General features: G+C 37.3%; 1 protein-coding gene across 11 annotated transcripts in view; it reads left to right on the forward strand.

Moving 5' to 3' along the window:
- Bnc2 (basonuclin zinc finger protein 2) overlaps nt 1–21862 on the forward strand; it is a 429028-nt gene that overhangs the window by 136819 nt on the left and 270347 nt on the right. Inside the window, exon 1 of one of the 11 annotated variants that reach the window (XM_021252884.2) lies at nt 862–20983. The exons of the other annotated variants lie outside the window; for them this stretch is intronic. Within the exon in view, the coding sequence (XP_021108543.1) occupies nt 20981–20983 (3 nt within the window). The 5' untranslated portion in view covers nt 862–20980. Of the gene's footprint in view, nt 1–861; nt 20984–21862 lie in introns of those variants that run through there. 11 annotated transcript variants of the gene reach the window in all.

The raw sequence follows: 21862 nt of genomic DNA on the forward strand, positions 1-21862 counted from the left end.
TCTAAGGACATTTTAAGTTGTAGAAAACATTTTACTTTAAAAAAACTATGTAAAGTTATGAATTAGGGAAATAATTTTAAATCATTGAGAGAAACTTATACAACTTAAGCTGTCATGATGTCTTTAATCCAGCTGTTTGAATATACAAAGATTTAATTTGTGTGTGCCTGTGTGAATGTATGTATAATAGAGAGCACCAGTGACTATAAGAAGAAAATAAAAATGTAGGCAAGTCATTTATCCTTAATGATACCATATAAAACTATGTAATATTGATTATTTATTAAACAGTGCTACGATAAAGGGAACAATTACAAATTTAAAAAGTATTGTGGATGAACTGTATTTTTAAATATGGTTTTTTTTTGGTTTTGATGTCGTGATTCCTTCTCCCCCCTTTTTTTCTGTGATAGTTACTAAATACCTACTTTCTATGCATTTTGAAAAACATGTAACAGAGGTTGTGAATTTACATGTGTGTGGCTTATTTTCTTCCTTCAAGGTGACATTTTAGTTTGTATATTGTGTAAACTTTAAATTCAAACTATGTATAAATCTGTGTTTACGTGTTTAATATATTTGATGTCCTTATAGTCAGTAATGTTGATTCAGTGTGCATGTGTATGTGTGTAAGAGAGACACTTCTTGATATTTCTTGAAGCCAACAGTTTTGAGGAATATTAGCTTCAATATCCACATTAAACCAGCTTATGTTAAAGATGAAAATTTGTCAAATTTAATCAAGTATATAGAATTCTGTATATTTCATTTGTAAGGCATAAAGAGATTTTTTAAGTGATTATTTTAATGTCTGAGTAAAAATTTATTCAGCTCATAAAATGAATAAAACCTATTGGGCATATTTTTTATTTTAATAAGTTTTCTTTAGTAGTATAATTTGGCATATTTTTATTTCCAAAAGTTTTCTTTAATAGTATAAAACTGTAATGATTTTCCTGATCACTTCTTTAAAAATTAGGAAGACTGACTTGCATGGCTACTATAAAATATTTGAAACTTAACTTATAGAAAATTTGGATCAGTACTTAACTGCACAAAAACTTGTGGGAAATGTCTTGTGAATACTGAAAGTTAATAATCTATGTTTGGATCATCTACCGGTTAACTAGGAAATAGGGATATAAAAATGTGTATCTTTTCTGGGACCAAAGTTGGATTTCCTTAAATGTAAATCTTTCATTCTTTCTGATAGTAAAATGACATCACAGTCTAAAGCCAATTTAGATTTGGTGGGATTAGGTATGTTCCCCTAAAGTTTGAGATATGACTATTTGACTCCATTTTCCTGCCTCTCTACGTTTTTTCTCCCACATTATGATTTTCTCAAAAAGAATAATTTCTTTGTGTATAGATGAACACCTGAGAACCTTTAAGGATAGAAGTCTTGACTTTTGTAAAGGGAGTTCTCGAGGCAGTTCGATCAGTGACAGATTGAGAATGACCAGAAACCTTTCACTCTTTTTTTCTCCTCATCTCCTGGAACCTTATTTTCCTCAGTATCGCTTAATGATACTGAGAAGAAAAAGAAGAAGAAGAAGAAAAGCCTGGTTTTGGAACCTTATTTTTGTAACCAGACTTTAAGAGGTCATTTTTCTATTTTTATACATATTTTTATATAGCTGAGAGGATAGCAAATAAAATTCTTGTAGCTATCTCAAGAGATGGGATAGTCTAATCTATTTTTAAATCTTCAGAAAGGAAACCATACAGGTAAATGGCCATTGTCCATATATCACACATTACTAGAGGCATTTACCTTTTATTAATGATGAGGTGTATTTAACCTGTTTCAAATAAAATGTAGATTCCTTAATAAGGTCTCTTTTCATACTCAAATGAAATACTAAGTTAGAATTATAAATGACTCTGTGCATCATTATGTAGTAATTTAGGATTCACCCAATGATGTAACAAAATTAACAACATAATTTCATTGTGAAACTGTGTCTTATTAAAGAACAACCGTCTGACATTCTCTTACAGTTGCTTTATTTAACTTCATGCAAATATTATTAGTAGTGACATTTTTCTATTGTGCATTAGATTCTCTCATTAGCATGATATGTTAGTTATCACCAGAGAAATCATTTCCTAGATAGGTGAGGGGCAAACCAAGAAAGCTAAAAATTAAATTAGCGATTTACATTAATACGGGAGCGTCTGCTCACCAGAGATATGGCAGAGCAAAGCAAACTTTCTTACTAGTATAAAATCTAGCACTTTTCAGGAAAATGATAACTAAAATATAAGAAACATATAACATTGCTTGGATGCTGGCATCTATTTAAGAGTGTGCTCAATATGAATTTTTCTTCCAGCAGTCCTTTGGTTCTTTCCATTATAAAGACAAATACACTCCGGTTCTGTGCGATCTGTATTTTAAAATGAAAATGATGGTTTTGTTTGACTTCATACCTCTCCAAAAATGATTTGAATATTTATTCACTAACGATTTGAAAGGTACATACACAGTATTTCTTGTAAGTCATATGCATAATTGTATATTGTGGTTTGATTCTTCTTTATAGTTCATACATTTTTATTCTAAACCCTATCCCACTCAAATAGACATCCCTTTTTAACACAGGATGAATATTCTGATTTAATCACAGCTCTGAGTAAAGCAGTTGATAGTTAATGGTCTTTGAAAATGACTTTCATTGCCAGCATTGTCCATTGCTAGGTTTCTTTCTGCACTTTTTCTTTCTTCCTTCTTTTTGCTTCCCTCCCTGCAGTTGGTGTATTTTGGTAAACATATCTTACTAAAAATGGATTAGATTGACCAAACTATGATCCTGATGCTAAAAAGAAATTATATTAGGAAGCATTCAGTTTTAGCCTGTTGATTACTAGGCTCTTACCTCAGATTTCACTCTCTCTCTAATTTTAAGCGGTAACATTTTATTTTGAAGTTTTAACAGTAGACATATTCAAATGTAGTCCTTAATATTCATTCTGGTAATGTAATATTCATGTTTGGGTAATTGTTAAAATATGAATTGTAGCATAGAGACAGGTGTTTGTGTTTTGGCTTATACTTTGTAACATGCAGACATCACTTAACAGGTTAAGCTGTAATGATTGTAATGAGATAGGAAAGTAGTAGGTCATGTACATGTGGTAGTACATGTATGTGTACAAGTTAATGCAAATAAAACATGTACACATATATTCTCAGCTGGGTATGCAGTATATGTTAAAGATCTCTGTACAAATTTCAAGTTTATTTTTAACATGATACATTTAAATGAATTTGAACATAGTAAGTTATCATTTTAAAATTACTTAATTTTCTCACCTTTCTGTCATCAGCAAACAGGTCCATTGTGTTTGTATAATTTGTAAAGCATTTTTTTAAGGTGAATCAAGCAATCACAGTTGGAAACTAAGTCCCTAAAGGTACAGATATCTATAATTGTAGATATTTTTAATAATTATATTTATGAATGTGTCTTCACATTTACTGATAAATCCAATTATTCCTGCATAGCTTTATGAAAATTGATTAATGCAGTTCCAGGACAGATTTGGGCTTCCACAGGAGCATAGCCTCCCACTCCTGTGTCAGGGTTAAGAACCTCCACAAATCCTCCCTAACTAATTAGATGCTGAGTAAGGCATCTCCGAGAAGTTGGGGCAAAAGTGAATGGGTCACAGCCAAGGCAGGATTGCAAGGACTCCAGTGATAGTGAAAGCATTCAAGTTTGCCAGGTCGTTGTGACACAGGGAGCTGATTCCAAAGGAACAGTCCGTTACAGATAGTGAGCTGGCGTCATCCACGTCAATGAAAAACAAAAATCCTGGTGCTTCCTTCTGTCTACCTTATATGCATTATACACACTGAGAGTTACAATGGAGTCCAGTGCAATCAATCTGCAGAGCTTTTGAGAAGGTGTACCTTAGAAGCATAAAAACCAGTAATGATTGTGCATAGCCAAGAGGTGTTTTCTGATTCTGGCCCTCTAGATTAGAATGTATATTAAAGTAAATGAAGAGAAGAAACTGGAATTTTTTTTATCTTCTGTCAATAATTTGAACCCTACTGTGAAACTGTTCTGGCATTAACTCCTTTTCTCCCCCTATAGAATACTGTCAGAGCACTTTGTGAGAGTAGGGAAGACACAGTGAATTGTACGATAACTTTTTTAGTCAAAGAACTTTTCCATGTGACTCTTTGTTAATGTTGAAAGAACATGGGGTGCAGTGGTTCCAAGGTTTCCTTTCATGTGAGGGTTGGAGCCTGGGCTGGTTATGTGTGTGAGAGTGAACTCTTCACCACATGCAAACCCTCTTATTCCTTTCCTGGTAGTTGTTAACTGCTCAGTGACTGCCCTTCTGTAGGCCTTGGTCAGAAGGTTGGTAGAAATGATGGATATCACTCCTGTCTGCCAGAGCTGATGCCATTTTTATTTTCAGTAAAACAGTAGGCTCCCACTATTTACTTGGCTGTCCTTATCTCCTGAGGGACCTGGGAGATGGGAGAGAGGGAGTCAGGACCCTTTCAAGAAACTTTGATGGCATTGTAAACTTAAGAGAGAGAAAAAAAGAAGGGGCATAATTCAGAACTAACAGCCTTTATATTCTAATAAACAAACACACAGGAAAAATAAGATGAAAAATTTATTCTGAGCAGCTCAAGGGTGAAAAAGTTGTGATATGTTCAGATGACATACCACAGGTGTTGCCCAGGGCTGTGACATTCAGAGTCCCCACATTTCCTCATTGAGCATGACCTGTACTGCTCTCTTCCTTCCCAGGTTTAGAAGAAAGTTTAGAGAATAGGAAAAATAAAAGTATTGATTCTTTTTTAATTTGTACATTCCCTATAGGAAGCCTCACAAATTTTATTGTGTACATCCAAACCCTTAGGTGAAAAATTTATGACTGGAGTTCATTTGGGTGAGGACAGCGTGCAATATCATTCTGTTCAGACACTGCGTGTAGCATTGTATGCCACAGAGTGCAGAGATCAGAAGAGAGAAGCGCTGTATCTTTTCTTCATGCACAGAGCTTTCCTTAATGGAAATGCTCCTGGAAAAACAGTGCATTAAACTGGTGAGTTTAGAAATCAAATTCTCAGCTTATTAATCACTATTCCAATTTAAAAAAGGATCGATCCTTTAAAAATAAAATAATATCCTTTTGTTTTTCTTTAATTAAGCCCATCAGTTTTTCATTTCTCTCTGTAAAGAAAAATAAAATAATTTTGAACTGCTGTAGTAAGTTAGTCATCGATGCAATGTATTCCCTTGAGTGTATCTGACATCTTATTTATTCAGTACTTTGGACTGTAACGTTATTTTGCTACTGTCTTTGGTGTTTATGTGTCATGGGGGGGGGTGTTGATTTATAAATCTTATTCCGGTTTGGTTGATAGAAATTTACTTAGTGACCTAAACACAAGATTAGTTTGTTCTGATTTTCTATTTCCTGTCTCATAGACCTGATTTCTTTCTCATTTAATTCTCCTTTCCCCTCATTTCTCGTATTCTAATTCCTTCTTATTTTCACTGGCACTTATAAAAGAATTGAAATGTACCTGAAACTAACAGTAATTGAACAAAGCCCAGTTTTGCCAGTTCATGGTTCTGGCACGGATATGGGAAAGAGCAGCCACCAACATGTGTGTGGTGGCAGGGACCCTACAGTTTTGCTGTAGAAGTGTTCATTATAGATAGGGTAAAAAAAAATGTGTGACCAGGGACCTGGACTTAGCATTCATTGGCTTTTAGAGGCAGTTCAGTTCGATCTTAGCTTGTGTAAGCAAGTACTTAACTGAAGAGAGATTTTGCTTTCTTCTTTTTTTTTTTTAGTAATTCCTGGATTTATCATTCATACATTTAGACTTGCATCTACATTTCTTTAGAAGGAGGAAAAGGTAAAGGGTGACACAATAGGTAGCATGTAGGATTCTGGACAAACTATCTAGTAGGAGTTAACTCAAACATTTAAAAAAGGAATTGAAATGATAGGAGTGCCACTAGGAATGGGTGACATTATGAAATGGAAATTTAAAACATGCAGCATACATAACAGTGGAGGAGAATTCACTATTGCTTTGTATTTAGTAAGTTTTAACTCATTGTCTCACAAGGAATAGAGATTGTTAAACATTGACACGATTAAAAATTGCTCTATATGGGAAAGTCATAGCTTCCAGTGTACCTGCTGTGCTCTTGTGTGACTGTCAGGAATTTTTCAGCTTTATTAAGGTGGCTTTTACTGGTTATTGGTTCTCTAGACACTTTTTGCAGGGTTCATATTTGATAAGAGTGTGTGAACTGGGTGTCTAAAAGAAAAATTTCAGGATAATGAATATTTTACATAACAAAAAATAATTACTTTCAGCTGGTTTAACATAATAACAAAACTAATATTAAAATGAGAACTTCCATTAGCAGGGTTTTCATAATTTTTTCTCCTTCCATTAAAATTAAAGCAAAAAATGTTTCTCTGACTAAACATCATTAGGATGACTATTTGGAGCATCTAATCCGGCATGGGTAAAGAAAACCGCCCTCTGAGGTGCCCTCCACCAGTGCCAGAGGGCAGTGGACAGGATTGGGATGGCCCTGGAGGATGTGGGAATAATTACACAATTGAGTATATTCATGAGAGCCTTCCTTCAGTGAGAATGCCTGTAAACATTGTATTTGTTAACCTCATGTCACAACCTAACTCAGAGTCACCAGTTTATCTAGTATATTACCGCATTCTGCTTTTTTGGATTATTTATTTGTAGGTATACATATTAGAATACCAGAAAGAACCAAAACCCAAGTCCTGCTCTAGACTCAGGGGAAGGACTTACTGTTTTGCCATGGACATACAAAAAAATCCCCTGTTGCCATGGATAATGCATTTATATGTGGTGCATAGACACGCAGAAAGTGTGTAACTCCATTGTTGGCTGGTTGACGACAATTGAGTGATTTATTTGTAGGTGTTGTTTATTTGAGGTTTTGTTAACAGTTGCCTCACAGGCAGTGAGGATTGCCTGAAAAGGTGTCCCCATGCTAGGAATCTCATGATGATGATGCCCTAGACTGCATGGACCTCTTACTCTTTGAGAAGAGCTTTGTTGATGAAGCTCAGTGTCATTCTTTGGGAAATAGCATTATTATTTCTTATTCTGTAAATTTCCACTTCCAACAAGAGGGAAATAACAGTTTTCTTCAAATAAGTTTCAGGTTTTTAAATTTGAGTTTAAACATTTCAAGTAAGAATTAAGCTGGAAAGGAGACATGAAGATGAAATGCTGACTCAACTTGAGTGGTCTCATCATTTGCCTTCTAAGCCACTTTACTTTGGTTCTTCTGAACACGTTTGGCAGTAATCACGGGTCTGAATGAATCTTAAATTGTATTAATAGCTATATTTTCTACTACATAGAGTTTGTTGTGGAGAGGGATTTTTTTTCATTTTTACCTTATTTTTGACATTTATTGTAAAGTAAAAAGGAATGTGGATAGGAAGGATTAGATGTCCAATATCGGGGAGAGCTGGTTTCAGTAGCCAGCCTGGGGGCCAGAACTCTGGCTTAATACAGGTGAGATGTGTTTCAGGAATAAAGGCTTTGTGCATAGAATGAGCCCCTCTAGCCTGTCAGCTTGACTTTTCATGCACCATTGTTGTTCAAATAAGAAAAAGAGAGTGTTCACAGCTTGTGGTGAAATTAGAGTAATGAAAATGAAGTGTTAATCTGTTGATAGGAAGCACATCCCATGTCCTGCATCCTGGCCACATTCATGCATGTATAATATGTTCCAGGTTTTCTCATGACCAAAGAGGCCTAGGTGTTCAGTATATTAAAAATACCCTTTTGTTAAAAGTGAAAAGTTGGCTGTAGACTTGTGTAAATAGTTATTTTAAATAATTTTTAATAAACCAACTGGTGCCTGCTTTCTGAGGATTCTGATGACCCACTGCTCTTGAATGTGCCACTATTCTTGCACTTTTGATATTATTTCTTTACAAATTCAGAATGCAAAAATGATACTCAAAAGAAGCCTATGTGAAGATTTCCTTAATTGCAGAAATCAGTGCTCATTAGAAAGGAGTTAAGTGAGACCAATACCTTTCTCAGTACAGATGAAATAAAATTAAACATTTATTATTTTATGTTTTATTTTCATCTTAAAACAATACAGTGAAAACACAAAAGGCACCATCAGGAGGCTTCCGGGCTGCTTCGCGTATTTGCAGTCAGCTGCTGTATGTGAACCTGAGGAGACCAGCTGGAAGCTGTGGTCGTCATGGGAGAGAACTGCATTCTTTCACAAAACTGTCTTTCTAGAAAGATACAGAAGGCACATCAACATGAATATACTGAGATATACTTTTCCTAGAATCTTTTGGGGGTGATGGGGATTGAACCCAAGGCCTGATGCATGCTACGTGAGCATTCTACCACTAAGCTACCTCCTCAGCCCCTTTTTCCTAGAATTCTTATTTTTTATTAACCATTTTAGTAAGAAGTTTTAAGAAAATAAGCCCATATATTTAAAAAAGAAATTAAATGCCAGGGATTTAGCTCAGAGGCACTGCACCTGCCTGGCAAGTGCAAGGTCCTGAGTTCAATCCCTGGTACAAAAATAAAAATGAAAAAAAATTTAATAAATTTTATCTTAGATTTTGGCACGATGTTTTAAATGATCATGTGAATATTGGTTCTGGGCCCTTTATATGCATGCTATCCTATAAAATTATCAATTTAGGAAGCACATTATGAAATGGTTTGAAAAGAAGTACTAAAGGGGAAGGGAGAGATAAATTAATAACTGAATTCCAGGTGTCTGTTTCTAATTGTTCAAATTTCAAATATAATGAAAATTCAGGAAGAATGTTTCCCATAAGGAATATATCATACTGTCACATATGCCTAAAAATGCATTCATGGAGTTAATATTCAGTATTTATCTTCTTTCCTGTTCCAAGTAGGAGTGAAGGAATACAGTATGATCATTATGACTTTTTGAACTGTTTACTTAAAGATGTCGAAGCTGTCAAGAATCAAGAGAATTTAGGCATTAAAATCTGATTGTGAAGTAAATGTCATGTTCAAAGGATTACTTTCTGTAGATAAAAATGGCAGAAAAATGTTTCTCTGAGGAAGGAAACATTAATTAAAAAAATCTTTCAAGCATATGGTCCAATGATGAAACATAATTTAAGAAATACTATGCAGTAGTTTACATCTTACTCTAATGAGTTCGTATATGGCTGGGCATAGCCTACTTGGTACAATTTGCATGAATATTTAAGCGTTTTTTGCCTGTGGTAATACATCAGAGATAACCCATTTTTAAAATAGTTGGATGAAATGAAGAAGTACTTTCTTCCCTCTGTAAAATAGGTTATTTTAATTTGTTATAAAATCTACTGATAGTTAGAAATGATGTTGTATTGTGGTTGATTAGAAATAATGAAACATTAAATATTTTCTCTGCCCACTTCCTTCAGTTAAGGGCAAAAGCAAATAGAAGTCTATGGTGAAAGTTTCCACAGACATCTGCTTTTAAGTAATAGTAGTTTTTAAAGAAATATGCCATGACTTGTTGGGTCATTTGAACCCACGATAATAGCTATTTAATATAAGTATAAATGTCAGATGGTGGCATATATATGGAGCCAGTAAAGATGAGTATTTGTTTTGATAATATTCATGGATCTTAAATGTTGACTTTTACAATTTACCTCGAAGACATATCCTATTTTCACATTAGGATCCGCTTTCACTTAAGCACATGATAGTGCTAGCAAGAAACTGCAGAGGTGTTAACATGGAAAGAGACAAATGGATATAGATCTGAGTAGTAGCTTGACATGTGCATCTTTTCTGGACTACAGAGAAGAATGTAGTTGATTAGAAACTAGTGTAAAAGTATTGCACCAGTATATAAGGCTAGGCTCAGTTCTGGATTTGCTATTTAAAACTTTTAAAAATTATGATAATGAGTCTTCCTTGCTTCACACTACTATCTTAAGGAAAGATTGTATCTTGAGGTGAAGTCTGCTACCCATTGTATTACATAGTATAAAGTCATGAAGTATGTATTTTGAAATCTCTCTTTCTAGAAGAACCTTGTATTTCTCTGTCACAAACTCTGCAAACTTTCTTTGGATTAATATGAAAGTGTAAAGACCGAGAGTGGCCTACAAGGGACCCGTGGGGGTGGTGAAAATGAAAGCCTGTGGCGGGGCTGCTGGCAGGTACTGTGTATGACAGAGAACATGTGTCTTGACCCTGGTTGAGAAGCCGCCTTACTCCTTGGTCCTGCCAGTTAGTGCCAGGTGAGAATGCAGGCTCCTGTTGCCAGATCCCCATCTGCTTTTTAATATGAAGCCAGAAATCCAGTTTCTATGTGAAATCTCTTGATTTTGAAATCTTGGCAACTTATTCAAATATTTTAAAAACTGTGTGGTCCAAACATCTCATCTGCAGGCTATATTCATCCCACTGGCTGCCAGATAGAAACCTCTGTTTTACATAATATTTTAATGGATGAAGATAATGGTTTCGTTGCATGTGATCATTCATCTTGGGAGTTCCCCACTGGAATGTACTGACCCATCCCCCATTAAATAGTTTAGTAAATGTATTTCTTGTGTTGTTAGTTTTGATGTATATATAGTCTTTTCCTTATGACACATATCCAGATCGTATTGGATATGTATTGGCAAAATAGTCAAGTGATTTGAATAAAAGTGGAAATGTAAGAATTTTAGAATTATAGGAAAAGATTTCTAATTTCTGCAAAGAATCTTATGATTTGTGTAATTGAGGTAGATGAAAAGCTGAATTCAACTATAAAAAGCTTCATCTCACCTTTAAGCAGTAGACTCTTGGCCCTGAACCTTTGAGAGATTGTTATAATTTACCAGGCAATTGATTATGATGTCACGAGGAGGAGATGGACCACAAGGGGAGAAACTTACCCATACTAATTCCTGCAAGGCCTGTATTTTATTTTGGCTTCAAGAAAACGTCATTTATATTGTATAAGATGAGGTTTTCAATGTCTGTCTATACTTTTTGAAGGGGTTCTTTAAAAGAAATAATCTGTTCATAATTGAAATTCTCCAGGCAAATCAGATATCAACATTTTCAACAGAACAGGTAATTAATTGGTTTGAATTTCAAATTGAAGGTCATCCTGCTATGGATTTTCGTGGGAACAGGAAACAAGAACATCTTGTTAAAATGATCTGCGTGTGGGGCTAGGTGTGCTTAGCTTCTGTCTAGGGTCTTCTTGATCAGTGTCACTGGACAGTGTCAGAAGCTGGTCAGATGGGACCCATCTCTGTTACAGATATAACAAGCTGTTGGTCTACTTCCCAAACTGTACAGCATAGCTGAACTGGAGAAAAGACCAGAGATGCACACTAAGAGTATTCTAATAAGTCAGGTATTTCAAATCAAGATCTGGTGCAGCTTATAGAGAAGCATCTGTCAGTGTCAAAGGACACTGGTGTGATCTGTTCAAGAAGTTCAGCATCAACACAGCTGTGACTTAACACTTGCAGAAACCTTTCAACTGGGAATTAGATAAAATATCTTTAATACAAGGGGAGGAAAGCGCTGAAGTAAAGGGATGATGACAAGTGGAGGATAAAACAATACACTCTTTTAGATGCTGTTAATTTTTATAAAACAACATGTAGGCCTTGTGTTTGATAGGTAATTTTATTGTTCCATATGCCAGGGTATTTGAAAACAGTCATTTTGTGCTCTGCTGTGTTTATACTTTTTGAGAATGGTATAATGTGAAGGTAACATGGACAAAGTGGGTGGCGAACATTTTCCCTTTTTAAACTAGAGTATTTTAATTTTAGCTGTGCTATCCAAATTAGAACTGTAATGCAGCTTATGATTCAAAGTAAAATTCTAAATTAAAAAAATAGAAAATAGAAGGGCAAGCTTTCTAAATACCTTGGAGCTATTAATGCAGTCATTTGCAAGTTGACATACTTCAGTATAGGTATGACAGTGGCAACAAGCATCTACATTGAGCCCTAACATCCCATAGAACCATTTCAAGTTTATCATGAACTTCAGAGCTTGGCTCATCTTTAAGAGGATATCAAGTTTAAGCATGTCATTTTGCCAATAGTCATAGTTAACTTTCTTGAATCAAAAAGTACCTTTTCATAGTCTGATTTTCTACAGGTGACCCTTGAAATTTGTGTTTAGTACAGAGCTGTTCTTCTGACCCATTGTTGGTGCCTTCTTGAATTCTGTAAATTCATTCTGTTGACTATGGTTGGAAATTATCCCTAGATAAAAATAGCACTGGTCCCAATTTGTTTAAAAGTCTAAGACAAGGCTGGTGTGGTGGTGCATACCTGAAATCCCAGCACTCAGTAGGCTGAGGCAGGAGTATCGCCTTGAGTTTGTGACTAGCCTGGGCTACAGGTCAAGCAAGGCCAGCCTGTACTACAAAGCGAGAGGCTATCCCCCCCCCCCCAAAAAAAAAGAAAGAAAAGAAAAAGCAAGTCTAAGACAATATCAACAGCCTTTTCCAGCTTTATTCCTAGAGTTCTAGTCATTGATCCAATTCATCCCATTCCCCGTTTCTTTGCTGTCATTAAAAAATGCAGTTGAGGGAGGAAAAAGGATATGTAAAATTGCTAGTGCTTGGGTATTTTTCATCATAGAAGACTAATGATTTGGGGAAAGCCACAGGACTGCACAGCCTGATCTCCTGGTATACTTTTGTTTTATTTTTTGAGTACCAGGGATTGAACTCAGGACCTTAATGCTTGCTAGGCAGGTGCACTGCCCCTGAGCTAAATCCCTGGCTTCTCCTGGTATATTTTTAAGGAAAGGAAGTCCTATTTCCTAAATGTGTTGTGCTTACCCTTTTGTAGCCTCCTGGTTTTCACCTACCTCAGTTAATAAACCATCCCTGTCATTCCCTTGCATCTCAAAGATGGAACTTGATGGACTAGTCAGCATCTTAAAGGTCACCCTAAAGCTATTGGCAGGAGACACTGCCCTTTGATGCTCAGTGACTGTAATGCTACAGTAGCAGTTAACTGGATGTATTAGACTAAGTACCATTCACAGAATACCAAATCATCTATTTATTTCTTTTAAACACCTGATAGAATGCCCATTCTCAAGTGTATTTTTGAAAGGGATCTTAATGATTCTTGAGGTATCCGTACTTTGGCCATGGACAGGATAACTATGCAAAGTATGTGTCTACTGTGTTCTTTTGTGTCAGTGAAAATACCTTTGAATTATTTTCATCTTTTAGACCTTTCCCGTTACCTGAAAATACTAATGTTTCAAGAAGTTTGAAAATTCAAGGTGTTTAGAAAAGTTTCCTTTGTAGTTTATCTTCTGTTGGTGTCACAATACTTTAAAATGGTGCTTTTGCCTTTTTTAAGGGAAAAAAACCTTATAAAGTTTCATTTCTTTTCATGTTGTTTCCTACAAATAAAAAACAGAAACAGGACTTTTGGAATCAGGTTATAACTTTATACATACTACAAAAGTGGACTTTACCCATCTCTTGGTATCTTCAACTTAACAGTGTTAAGAGTTTTACTTAAAAGCTGCTTGTCATATTTAGAATTATAGAGGAATGATTAAGTGATCATACTACTTACCTGAGGCAGTAGAACTATACTAGAAAAATGTTTTTAATTTGTGTGCTTAAAGTGATATTGGTGGCACCAGTATTCTCTTGATTAAGTTCTTACACATGAGTCACCTATTTATATTGGCCTTCACCTAAACAAAAATGACTGAAGATTCAGCCAGGATGGGTGGCCAATACCTAGAATCCCAGTAGTTGGGAGACTAAGGCTGGAGGATCATGAGTTTAAGGGAGCCTGGGCTACGTAGTGAGTTAGAGGTCGCCCCAGCCACCACAGTGAGACCTTGTCTTCCGAAAAAAGCAGAGTAAAGATCCAAAGTGCTAAGGTGCTTCTGACTGCGTAGCTTGGGGTCTAATTAATTCTAAAATGTTTGATTAGCCACATACTTTTCCACCCCTTGGTTCCATTTGTCCTAGTAAGTTTTGGTTTGGCATTTAGAGTTTCTTCTTTCTTCATGGTTGAAATCAGGAAAGTAAAGACTCTGGGAAATCCCTTTAATTTACCTTTTAGTATCTTTGAGTAGAACAGATTTGTACTGCATTCTTCCATGCATCTTTTCCTTTGGTTCTTACTGAGCTAGACGGGCACAGCTAGAGTAGATAAACTCCCTCTCTGTCCAAAATCATAGAATGGAGTCAGTGATCAAATATTTTTTGTTGTAGTAATTCAGCAAAGAGAACTAAATAAATGAATTTAAAGTGGAATGGCTAGCATTGACTTCAGACACAACAATATTTGAGAATTTGATATGGTGAGAGTTTTGTGTTGCAGGTTCTTTCTGACCTAAATGTATGCTGAAAGGTCTTTCTTTTTTGAACCCAGAAGTGTATTTATTTTAGAATAATAATCACTTCATGCTGTTCAATATTTTTTCTAGGTGACCCATTCTCCAGACCTTTAAAAACTTTTTAAGTGGATGTAAATTCCATTTTAATTAGACCAGTGCAATCTAATACTGCAACTAGCCAGGAAAGGAAGAAACATGCTGGATCTTAATACAACCCAAATCAACCATAGCCAGATAATTCCCCTGATCTTTGTAACAACCCCCTTCCCCACCTCCACAATTAAATGACCCTGTTGTTCTGGAGTTTCAACAAGACATTTAAGGTTCATTTAAAAAAAAATGATCGCCCTGTACAGGATTCTTTGCTCTTGTATTCTCTTCGTTTCCTCCTCTGGCCACACAGCTGTCACTGGTACAGGAGAGAGATCGGGGGAGGGGAAGTGGAGCAAGGCCTGTTCAAATCGTGTCACGTAGCACTAATTCATCTGCTCTCATTAGAGGGAGCGAGGGACAGCAGTGATGGCCAAGAGCTGCACTCCACACATGACACACGAACAGTTTGGGGAATAGAAAATTGCTTTCTCAGGAAGCCCAGCCAATTAAGGACTTGACCATATTGAATGTCAAGTGTTAATTTAGGTTTTTCTTCATTTTCCCAGTAGTAATGTGGGTCCTGTGATGAGCAAATACATGTCAAGTAAAAGTTGATTGCTTGAAGGACCCGGGTATTACATGTCACTGACAAGTCACAAATGTACTGAAGTCTTTTAACCCCTTAGGTGAGTTAGGTGGAGGGGGAGGAGAGCCAGGATTAATGGTACCATAATGATAAGAATAGATTGTGTATGTGGAGGTGGCTTGGATGGGACAGGCAGGAATGGTAATGCATACAAAAAAAAAACTGGGGATAGCATAAATCCTACTCTGAGGCGTAAACAGAGGCCTTGGAAAGCATATGTATATATTTCTCCCATTGCAGACACTTCAGACACAGAATATGTATTTTCTGAGATTTTCATGACAAAGGACTCTATTTGAACCAGGAAATTCCTCATTAATTACCTCCTTTGAAAGAAAAAAAATTCATTAAATAACTATACCGTGTTGAGTATTTTGACCCTTTGAGTCAGTGTAGCTATAACATTTCTGGGTATTGTAATTTTAATTTCTAATCAATATTAATTTTAAAAATTGACCCTAAGTGATACCATATCATAGGAAAGGTGCAAAACAAGATTGAAAGAACATTTGCATTCTCTCTGGAGTATGTCTGTAAGATTTGTATTTAGCCAGTAGATGCCGATGGAGGGTCCATCATTATCTTTCATTTCTGTTTGTCTCCAGTTTAAGGAAAGAGATTCCAGGTTCAGTGAATGAGGTAACTTTGCCTTCTTTATCCCAACTAAATGTTAAATGTTGCCCATCATGTAAAGCATCTCATTTCCATTCATCAGCATTCATTTACGTTTGAATGTCCTAAAAAATGAGGAAATGTCTGTTTCTGTTACAGTTGGACAAATAGCAAATAAAAATACACCCAGAGTTTAAAATACTGCCTTTAGTCCTAGAAATCTTAACCTGAAACTCATAGGTTGGTTAGGTTTTTACTTTCCTTGTAGAGTCACTTTCCCATCCAGTCTTTTTGTCCCCCGTGTAATAGGGACTGAGCCTGGGATTCACAGAGCTACATCTCTAGTCCCCTTTTCAATTTTAGTTTGAGGCAGGGTCTTCATAAATTGCCCAGGCTGGCCTTGAATGTGTCCTTCTGCCTCGCTGTCTGAGCAGCTGGGAATGCAAGTATGAGGTCCCATGCCTGGCTCTCTTTTTATATCTTTGAAGGCACAGTTTTAAACACTTTCTTGAAACTTGCTTTCTTCTGTTTATTTCAAAAATTTAATACACTTGCCTTTGTATGTTGACAGTGCTTACACCTTCAAAACTTAACTCAGGTAATGGATTAATTTTGGCAACAAAATTACTGTCTCATCAGATTAAAATTTACATTAAAGCATAATTTGGAAATAATTACAAGAATTTTGTTTCATAAAATAAGGTTTTCGTAAATAGTGTTGTTTCTAATAAGGCTCTTACATGCTGGATAGAATACCAGTTCTTTAACGTTTCTCCTTCCTGTGTCAAAATCAACCAAACACAGTGGGATGAGGTCTCTCTTTCCTTCTGTTTTGGTAATCTCTGTCTGTGGAACTCTGATGGCATTGAGAAAGCACTGTTTAATTCCAGTCCCACTGTCAGCAGCTTCTTTTCCTCTGGGTGTGCTGAGAGTCTTCAGTTAGTTTCTGTGGAGTATGTTCTGTTGATGGTAGCTCAGGTTGCTGATTCAAGTTATTCTTTCTAGTCGGTGTCACTTTTGACGGATGGCACCTAATGCAATCAACCACAGGCTGCAGGGCCTGGACCAGCAGGCCCCTCCTCCCTGGAACTTCCTTTGGGCACTCACTCCTCCCTGCTGCCCCCACCAAGACTTCACCCGGCTAGGAAGTGGAAAGAATACCAGTACTGCTCAGGATGGGCTCTTCCTAAACCTCCATTTCCCAGTGGTGAAGCCAGAGCTGCCTCCCTTTGGGTGCGTTTTTGATAAATTTAAGAAGTCAAATCGCTGACACAGATAGATAATCCAAGTGTATAGGGTGAAGAGTTATAAATTAACACATTATTCCCTCTTAATGTGAAATACTTGAGAATGCATTTTCTCATTCCCCTGACGTCTACCCAGTGAGGGCTCGCATTGTACTTTTCAAGTGGCATTGATTTGTTAAAGCGCTGAATTAGCATCTCTGGCCAGCTGCCTGATCCTTGCTGGTGTTGTTGGGCTCCAGTGCCTTCTCTCTCCCTGCCATCTCTTTTTTCTTCAGTCTTCCTGTTCTGTTCTCTCCTCTTTCCTTCCTGACTTCTCTGCTTCTTTCTTTTCTTTTTTTTTTTTTTTTTTGGTACCAGGGATCGAACTCGGGTTCTTGCGCTTTCGGCAGGAGGCGGAACCACTGAGCTAAATCCCTGGCCCTGCTTCTTTCCTTTTTGATCCTCCACATTTTGCTCTCACTTTTTATCATCCCTCCCATTCCGTTGCTTGCTTTTCCTTGTTTGGTTGTATCCTACACCGTCTCCGCTTTTCTGTCCTCTCTTTTGTCCCTACCTCTCCTTTCTCATCTCTGAGGTTTTCTCTCACTCAGTGTTATGTATTTTGGTTGATATAGCCAATCCCATTGCTCCAAATATAGTCTTGTGGAGAAGAAATAAACATGTTTGCATGTGCATATCTTTGTAGTAGAAGTTGATGAAAAAAATTCCATTTATTTGCTTTCCAGAAACTTAAAGATAACTTACTTCTGAATGTCATTTAACATAGTAAAGTTTTCTTTTGTTTCAAGGAAAATGGAAATATTGATCATGAGCACTAATTTGATAATCTTTCCTTTACCTACTGTGATTAGTCAATATTTCTGCAAGGCATTTTGATTTTTGTAACAACATTTCAGTGACTTTTTTCTTCAACCAGTTCTGTGTTCTGATTCTACTTGCTTGTATGATACAGTTTCATAGAGTGTATTTCACTATGGTATTTGTAGCATGCTGTGGTTTCCTATTATGTGATATATCAGTACCATAGCTGTGAGTAAATTAAGAGTATAAAATCAACTCGCAATTTGTTCAGAGATTGCGCACATCTTTTAATGATGTGTCCCAGACTCTAGAGGTCTTTGGAGACACGCATTAAAATTGAGACTCTTAGGAATGCTCAGTGGACAGATCCTCAAATGTGTACTGTTTTCTTCCTTTGGATATTGGTCCTGGAGACTTTGGGATTACCATGTTAATATAAGCAGAAGAGAATACCTGTTTGGATTTAGGCAGAAATTATCTTCTGTAAATTTTAATCTCATGGTTTTTACATGGTTTTGTGTTCAGTTTTAGTAGGTTGTTCTGCTAACATCAAAATTGAATTTGAATATGTACATTGATAATCAGATTAATTGAAAAAATCAAATGTATTGTATATTTCATATAGGTTAAACTCAGTTTGATTTCAGCATTTGTATTTTGAAATGGAAATGTTTAAATAGGTTTTGATAACCTTTGCTTCCGTGTTGGGTTGATCCTCCCAATCAAATGTAATTTTTCCCCCAAATTAAATGCTCTCTTCTAGAGTCAGCATGGCTTGGCTTCAGTGAAGGGATTAAAATGACTTTTCAAGGCATGATAATGTCTGTTTAAAGGAAAGAAAGAGAAAAAGTCTTAACTAGGGTTTAAGATTAATTCCAGTTACTAAGGAGATAAGAATGACGCTAAAGAAGACAATTTAGTTTTTTAATATGTGCATGTTAACTTGCTTTGAGATCACCATTTTGTATTTTAGGGGAGTCCCTTAGATGAAGTAAGATGTTTTCATCTGTTACAGGCAGAGGACATGTCCTCCCTTCTGGAGATGAGGGCTGGAATACCTTCTGCTTCTCTGGGGATGAACACCACTCACCTGCCTGTAGTTCAGGTCAGAGTGAGGAGGAAACTCACTGCGTTTCAGAGCTACCAGTGACAACAAGAGAAAGGAGGAAAATTAAGACAAAGTAATAGGACAAGGTTGCCAAGGAAAGTGCCTCATGTAAAAATAGTTTATGAATGAGAAGTCAGTTAGTAAGAAAATCTGAGAGGCATACTTTAGTAGTGAGAGAGAAGTTGAAGGGATGTTTTGGGGGTGCAAAATGGTGGCTTCTGGTAATGTACAAAAATTAATACTGTTGTGATTGGCTCTACCTGGCCACACTGGCACAGTAATCAATACATAAAGGACCACATTGGTATCGCAGCAGATTGAACAATTGAGAGCCTTGAGACTGGGAAGAAAGCTCAGTCCCTGAGTGCTTATCTCACCTGTGCCAGCCCCTGGGGTTCCATCCCAAGTACTGCCAAAAAAAAAAAGCGGGGCGGGGAACAAGTTTCAAATGAAGAACACCTTTTGTGATCTTTTGGTTTTCTTTCTTGCTTTTCTTCTCCCTGCACAGGGGCTCGAATCCTGGGCCTTGTGTATGCTACATAAGTGCTCCAGAACTGAGTGCGATCTTCAGCCCTTCTTAAGATTTATTTTGAGACAGGGTCATGCTAAACTGCCCAGGTTGGCCCTGATCTTGCCGTATCCTTTTGTTTAAGCCTCCTGAGTAGCTGGGATTGCATTCATGTACCACCATGCCAGTGTATGAACTACTCGTGTGATTCAGACCTTTTCAGTGTTGTGGGTTGGACCCAGAGTCCTGAATAAAGCAGACAGATACTGTGCCATTGAGCCACACCCCCAGCCCTTTTAATATGATGTAAAGTTTTAATTGGGTGTACACACATTGCTGTAGAATTTTGCACAAGTAATAAGTCAATAATAATATGAGGGGTTTTTTTTGTTGTTGGTCTAGTGCTCTTGTTTTGTGATATTTAGCCACATGAAAGAAATGGCTAAATGGTTGTTCCAGAATTCATCACATTTGAATTTTTCTGTAAAATTCTCAGGAGAAATCTGAATTATTTCTGTTTTTGTATTCTGTAAGTCTAAATTAAATGCCACTTAAATGTGAAAGAACTGGCACCTTTGATAAGCAGTCCCCAAAGCAAACCATTTGTGAGTCATCCTAACTTACTTATGAATGTGAATGTAAAGTTTGTTTCTAAAAGTCCAAAACAAGCAAAAGAAAAAAACCGCAGTAAACCACAATATTATACAACTCAAGGAGAAAACATCTCCACATTTACACTTAGGACTTTCAATAGCAGCAGTAAGAATAAGAGAGGACTTTGGCTGCTGTCCAGGGTGATTGTGAGAGGGGTGGCAAATGGCCCTCACAGTGTGTGGCTGTGCGCAGTTCCAGGGTGACACATGCCTCACAAGCTGGTCACAATGCGAGGGGCCAGGGGTCACGTCCAAGAGCGGGTGTGCCTGGGCAAGGCTGAGGAAGCAGAGGTGGCCTCTGTGCTCAGTGTGTGGGTCTGTGTACTTCTTTCCCGTCAGAGCTGGCTGGCGCAGCCAAGAAAGCGGTTCCTTGGCAGGGTTTGATGGCAGGATGATGTAGTCTGTTGTGACTAGTGCATTCCTTTCAGGTTAAACTAGGGAAATGGCATTGTGTTAAAATTCCAAGTTGCATGAATGTTTTATGGCTGCAGCGCTTGCCTCCAGGGGAGTGTGGCGGTGTGGGTGGGGGCGGGCGCCTGCACACTCAGGAACTATCAGAAGAGCACTTCCCTTGGAAAATCTTACCACCCGCACCAGGCTGATCTGCCGTGATGGTCCCTTACAAGGGTTTCGCTTTTCCTCAACTGTGGCTGTTTAAAGTCTCGCAGTCTGGACAGTTAACAGCTGAAGAAAATATGACAAGACACACGCAAAGAGGTTGGGAGATAGAGAGGAGGAATGCGCCAGGAGGGAGCTGAGCTGCCTTCTTGTGTAAACTGCCCAGAGAGGCTTCCTTTCGGCCTCTTCGTGCCCCCTCCCAGGCTGTTTGCTGTCTGCCCGAAGGCCGAGACTGATCTGTTAACCTTGCACTGCTGGCGGGGAGGCCTCTGCGGCTCATGGTACTGTATGTTACCGTTCCTACTCCCTCATTCTTCTCCCTGGCTCCTTTCCCCTCACCATCTCTCCGTAATAATGGCTCATGTTAGTCAGAGGGATGCGATTTTGGAATGCAGAAGGTCCTAGGAGTTCAAAACAAAACAAACTTAAGTAAGGTCTTCCCCACCCCCACCCGCCTTGGCATCTAGAAGGACTGAGCCGAACCATTTTAACTCACTGGCAGCCAGAGGTTTCCAGTGTGATTTAAACCAGGAATTGTGGAAACGAGGCTGTTTAAAGATGCAAGTCATCTGGGCTGTGGATCTTATAAAGGGACTTTGTTGTGAAACCATAAGCATCCTCAGGATTTCAGAGTGTTTCTTGGCTTTGCAGTCCTCTCAGGTGTGTCCAGTTTTCAGATTGTCCTGGATACCAGAGCTCCCGCTGGGGAGCCCCAGCTACCTCCTTCACCTTTGCAGCTTTTAGGTTCACAGTTACTAGGGTGTGTGTGATCTGACTTCAGTTGTGATCCTGAATGTTACCTATGAGATTCCAGATTGTTTCATAATTCGATCTGAGTCAAGTTGATCTGTACCAGATTAAAATGGGGATGTATGGAACAGCTTTTTGATTTTGCATTGTGCTTTTATAAAATATTCATATGTCTGATTTTCCCCCAGAGAGTAGAAGAAATATGTATCATTTTAGGATTACCTAAGAAAAAATATCATAATGGGTTTGAATTTTAGTTTTGAATTGTATGTTTATCTGCACTTTATTTATTTATTTATACAAGTTACAAACCTAAATGTTTTCATGTTCTTGTGAGGCTATTTTTCCTTAATTATACATATGTATTATGTGTAAGTCGTATGTATGTGCCTATGTGTTTCTGCATACTT

Source organism: Heterocephalus glaber, unplaced genomic scaffold (genome assembly GCF_053883595.1).
Source record: "Heterocephalus glaber isolate CG9 unplaced genomic scaffold, H.glaber_assembly_v1.0 deba00001481, whole genome shotgun sequence".
NCBI classification, from domain to species: Eukaryota; Metazoa; Chordata; class Mammalia; order Rodentia; family Bathyergidae; genus Heterocephalus; species Heterocephalus glaber.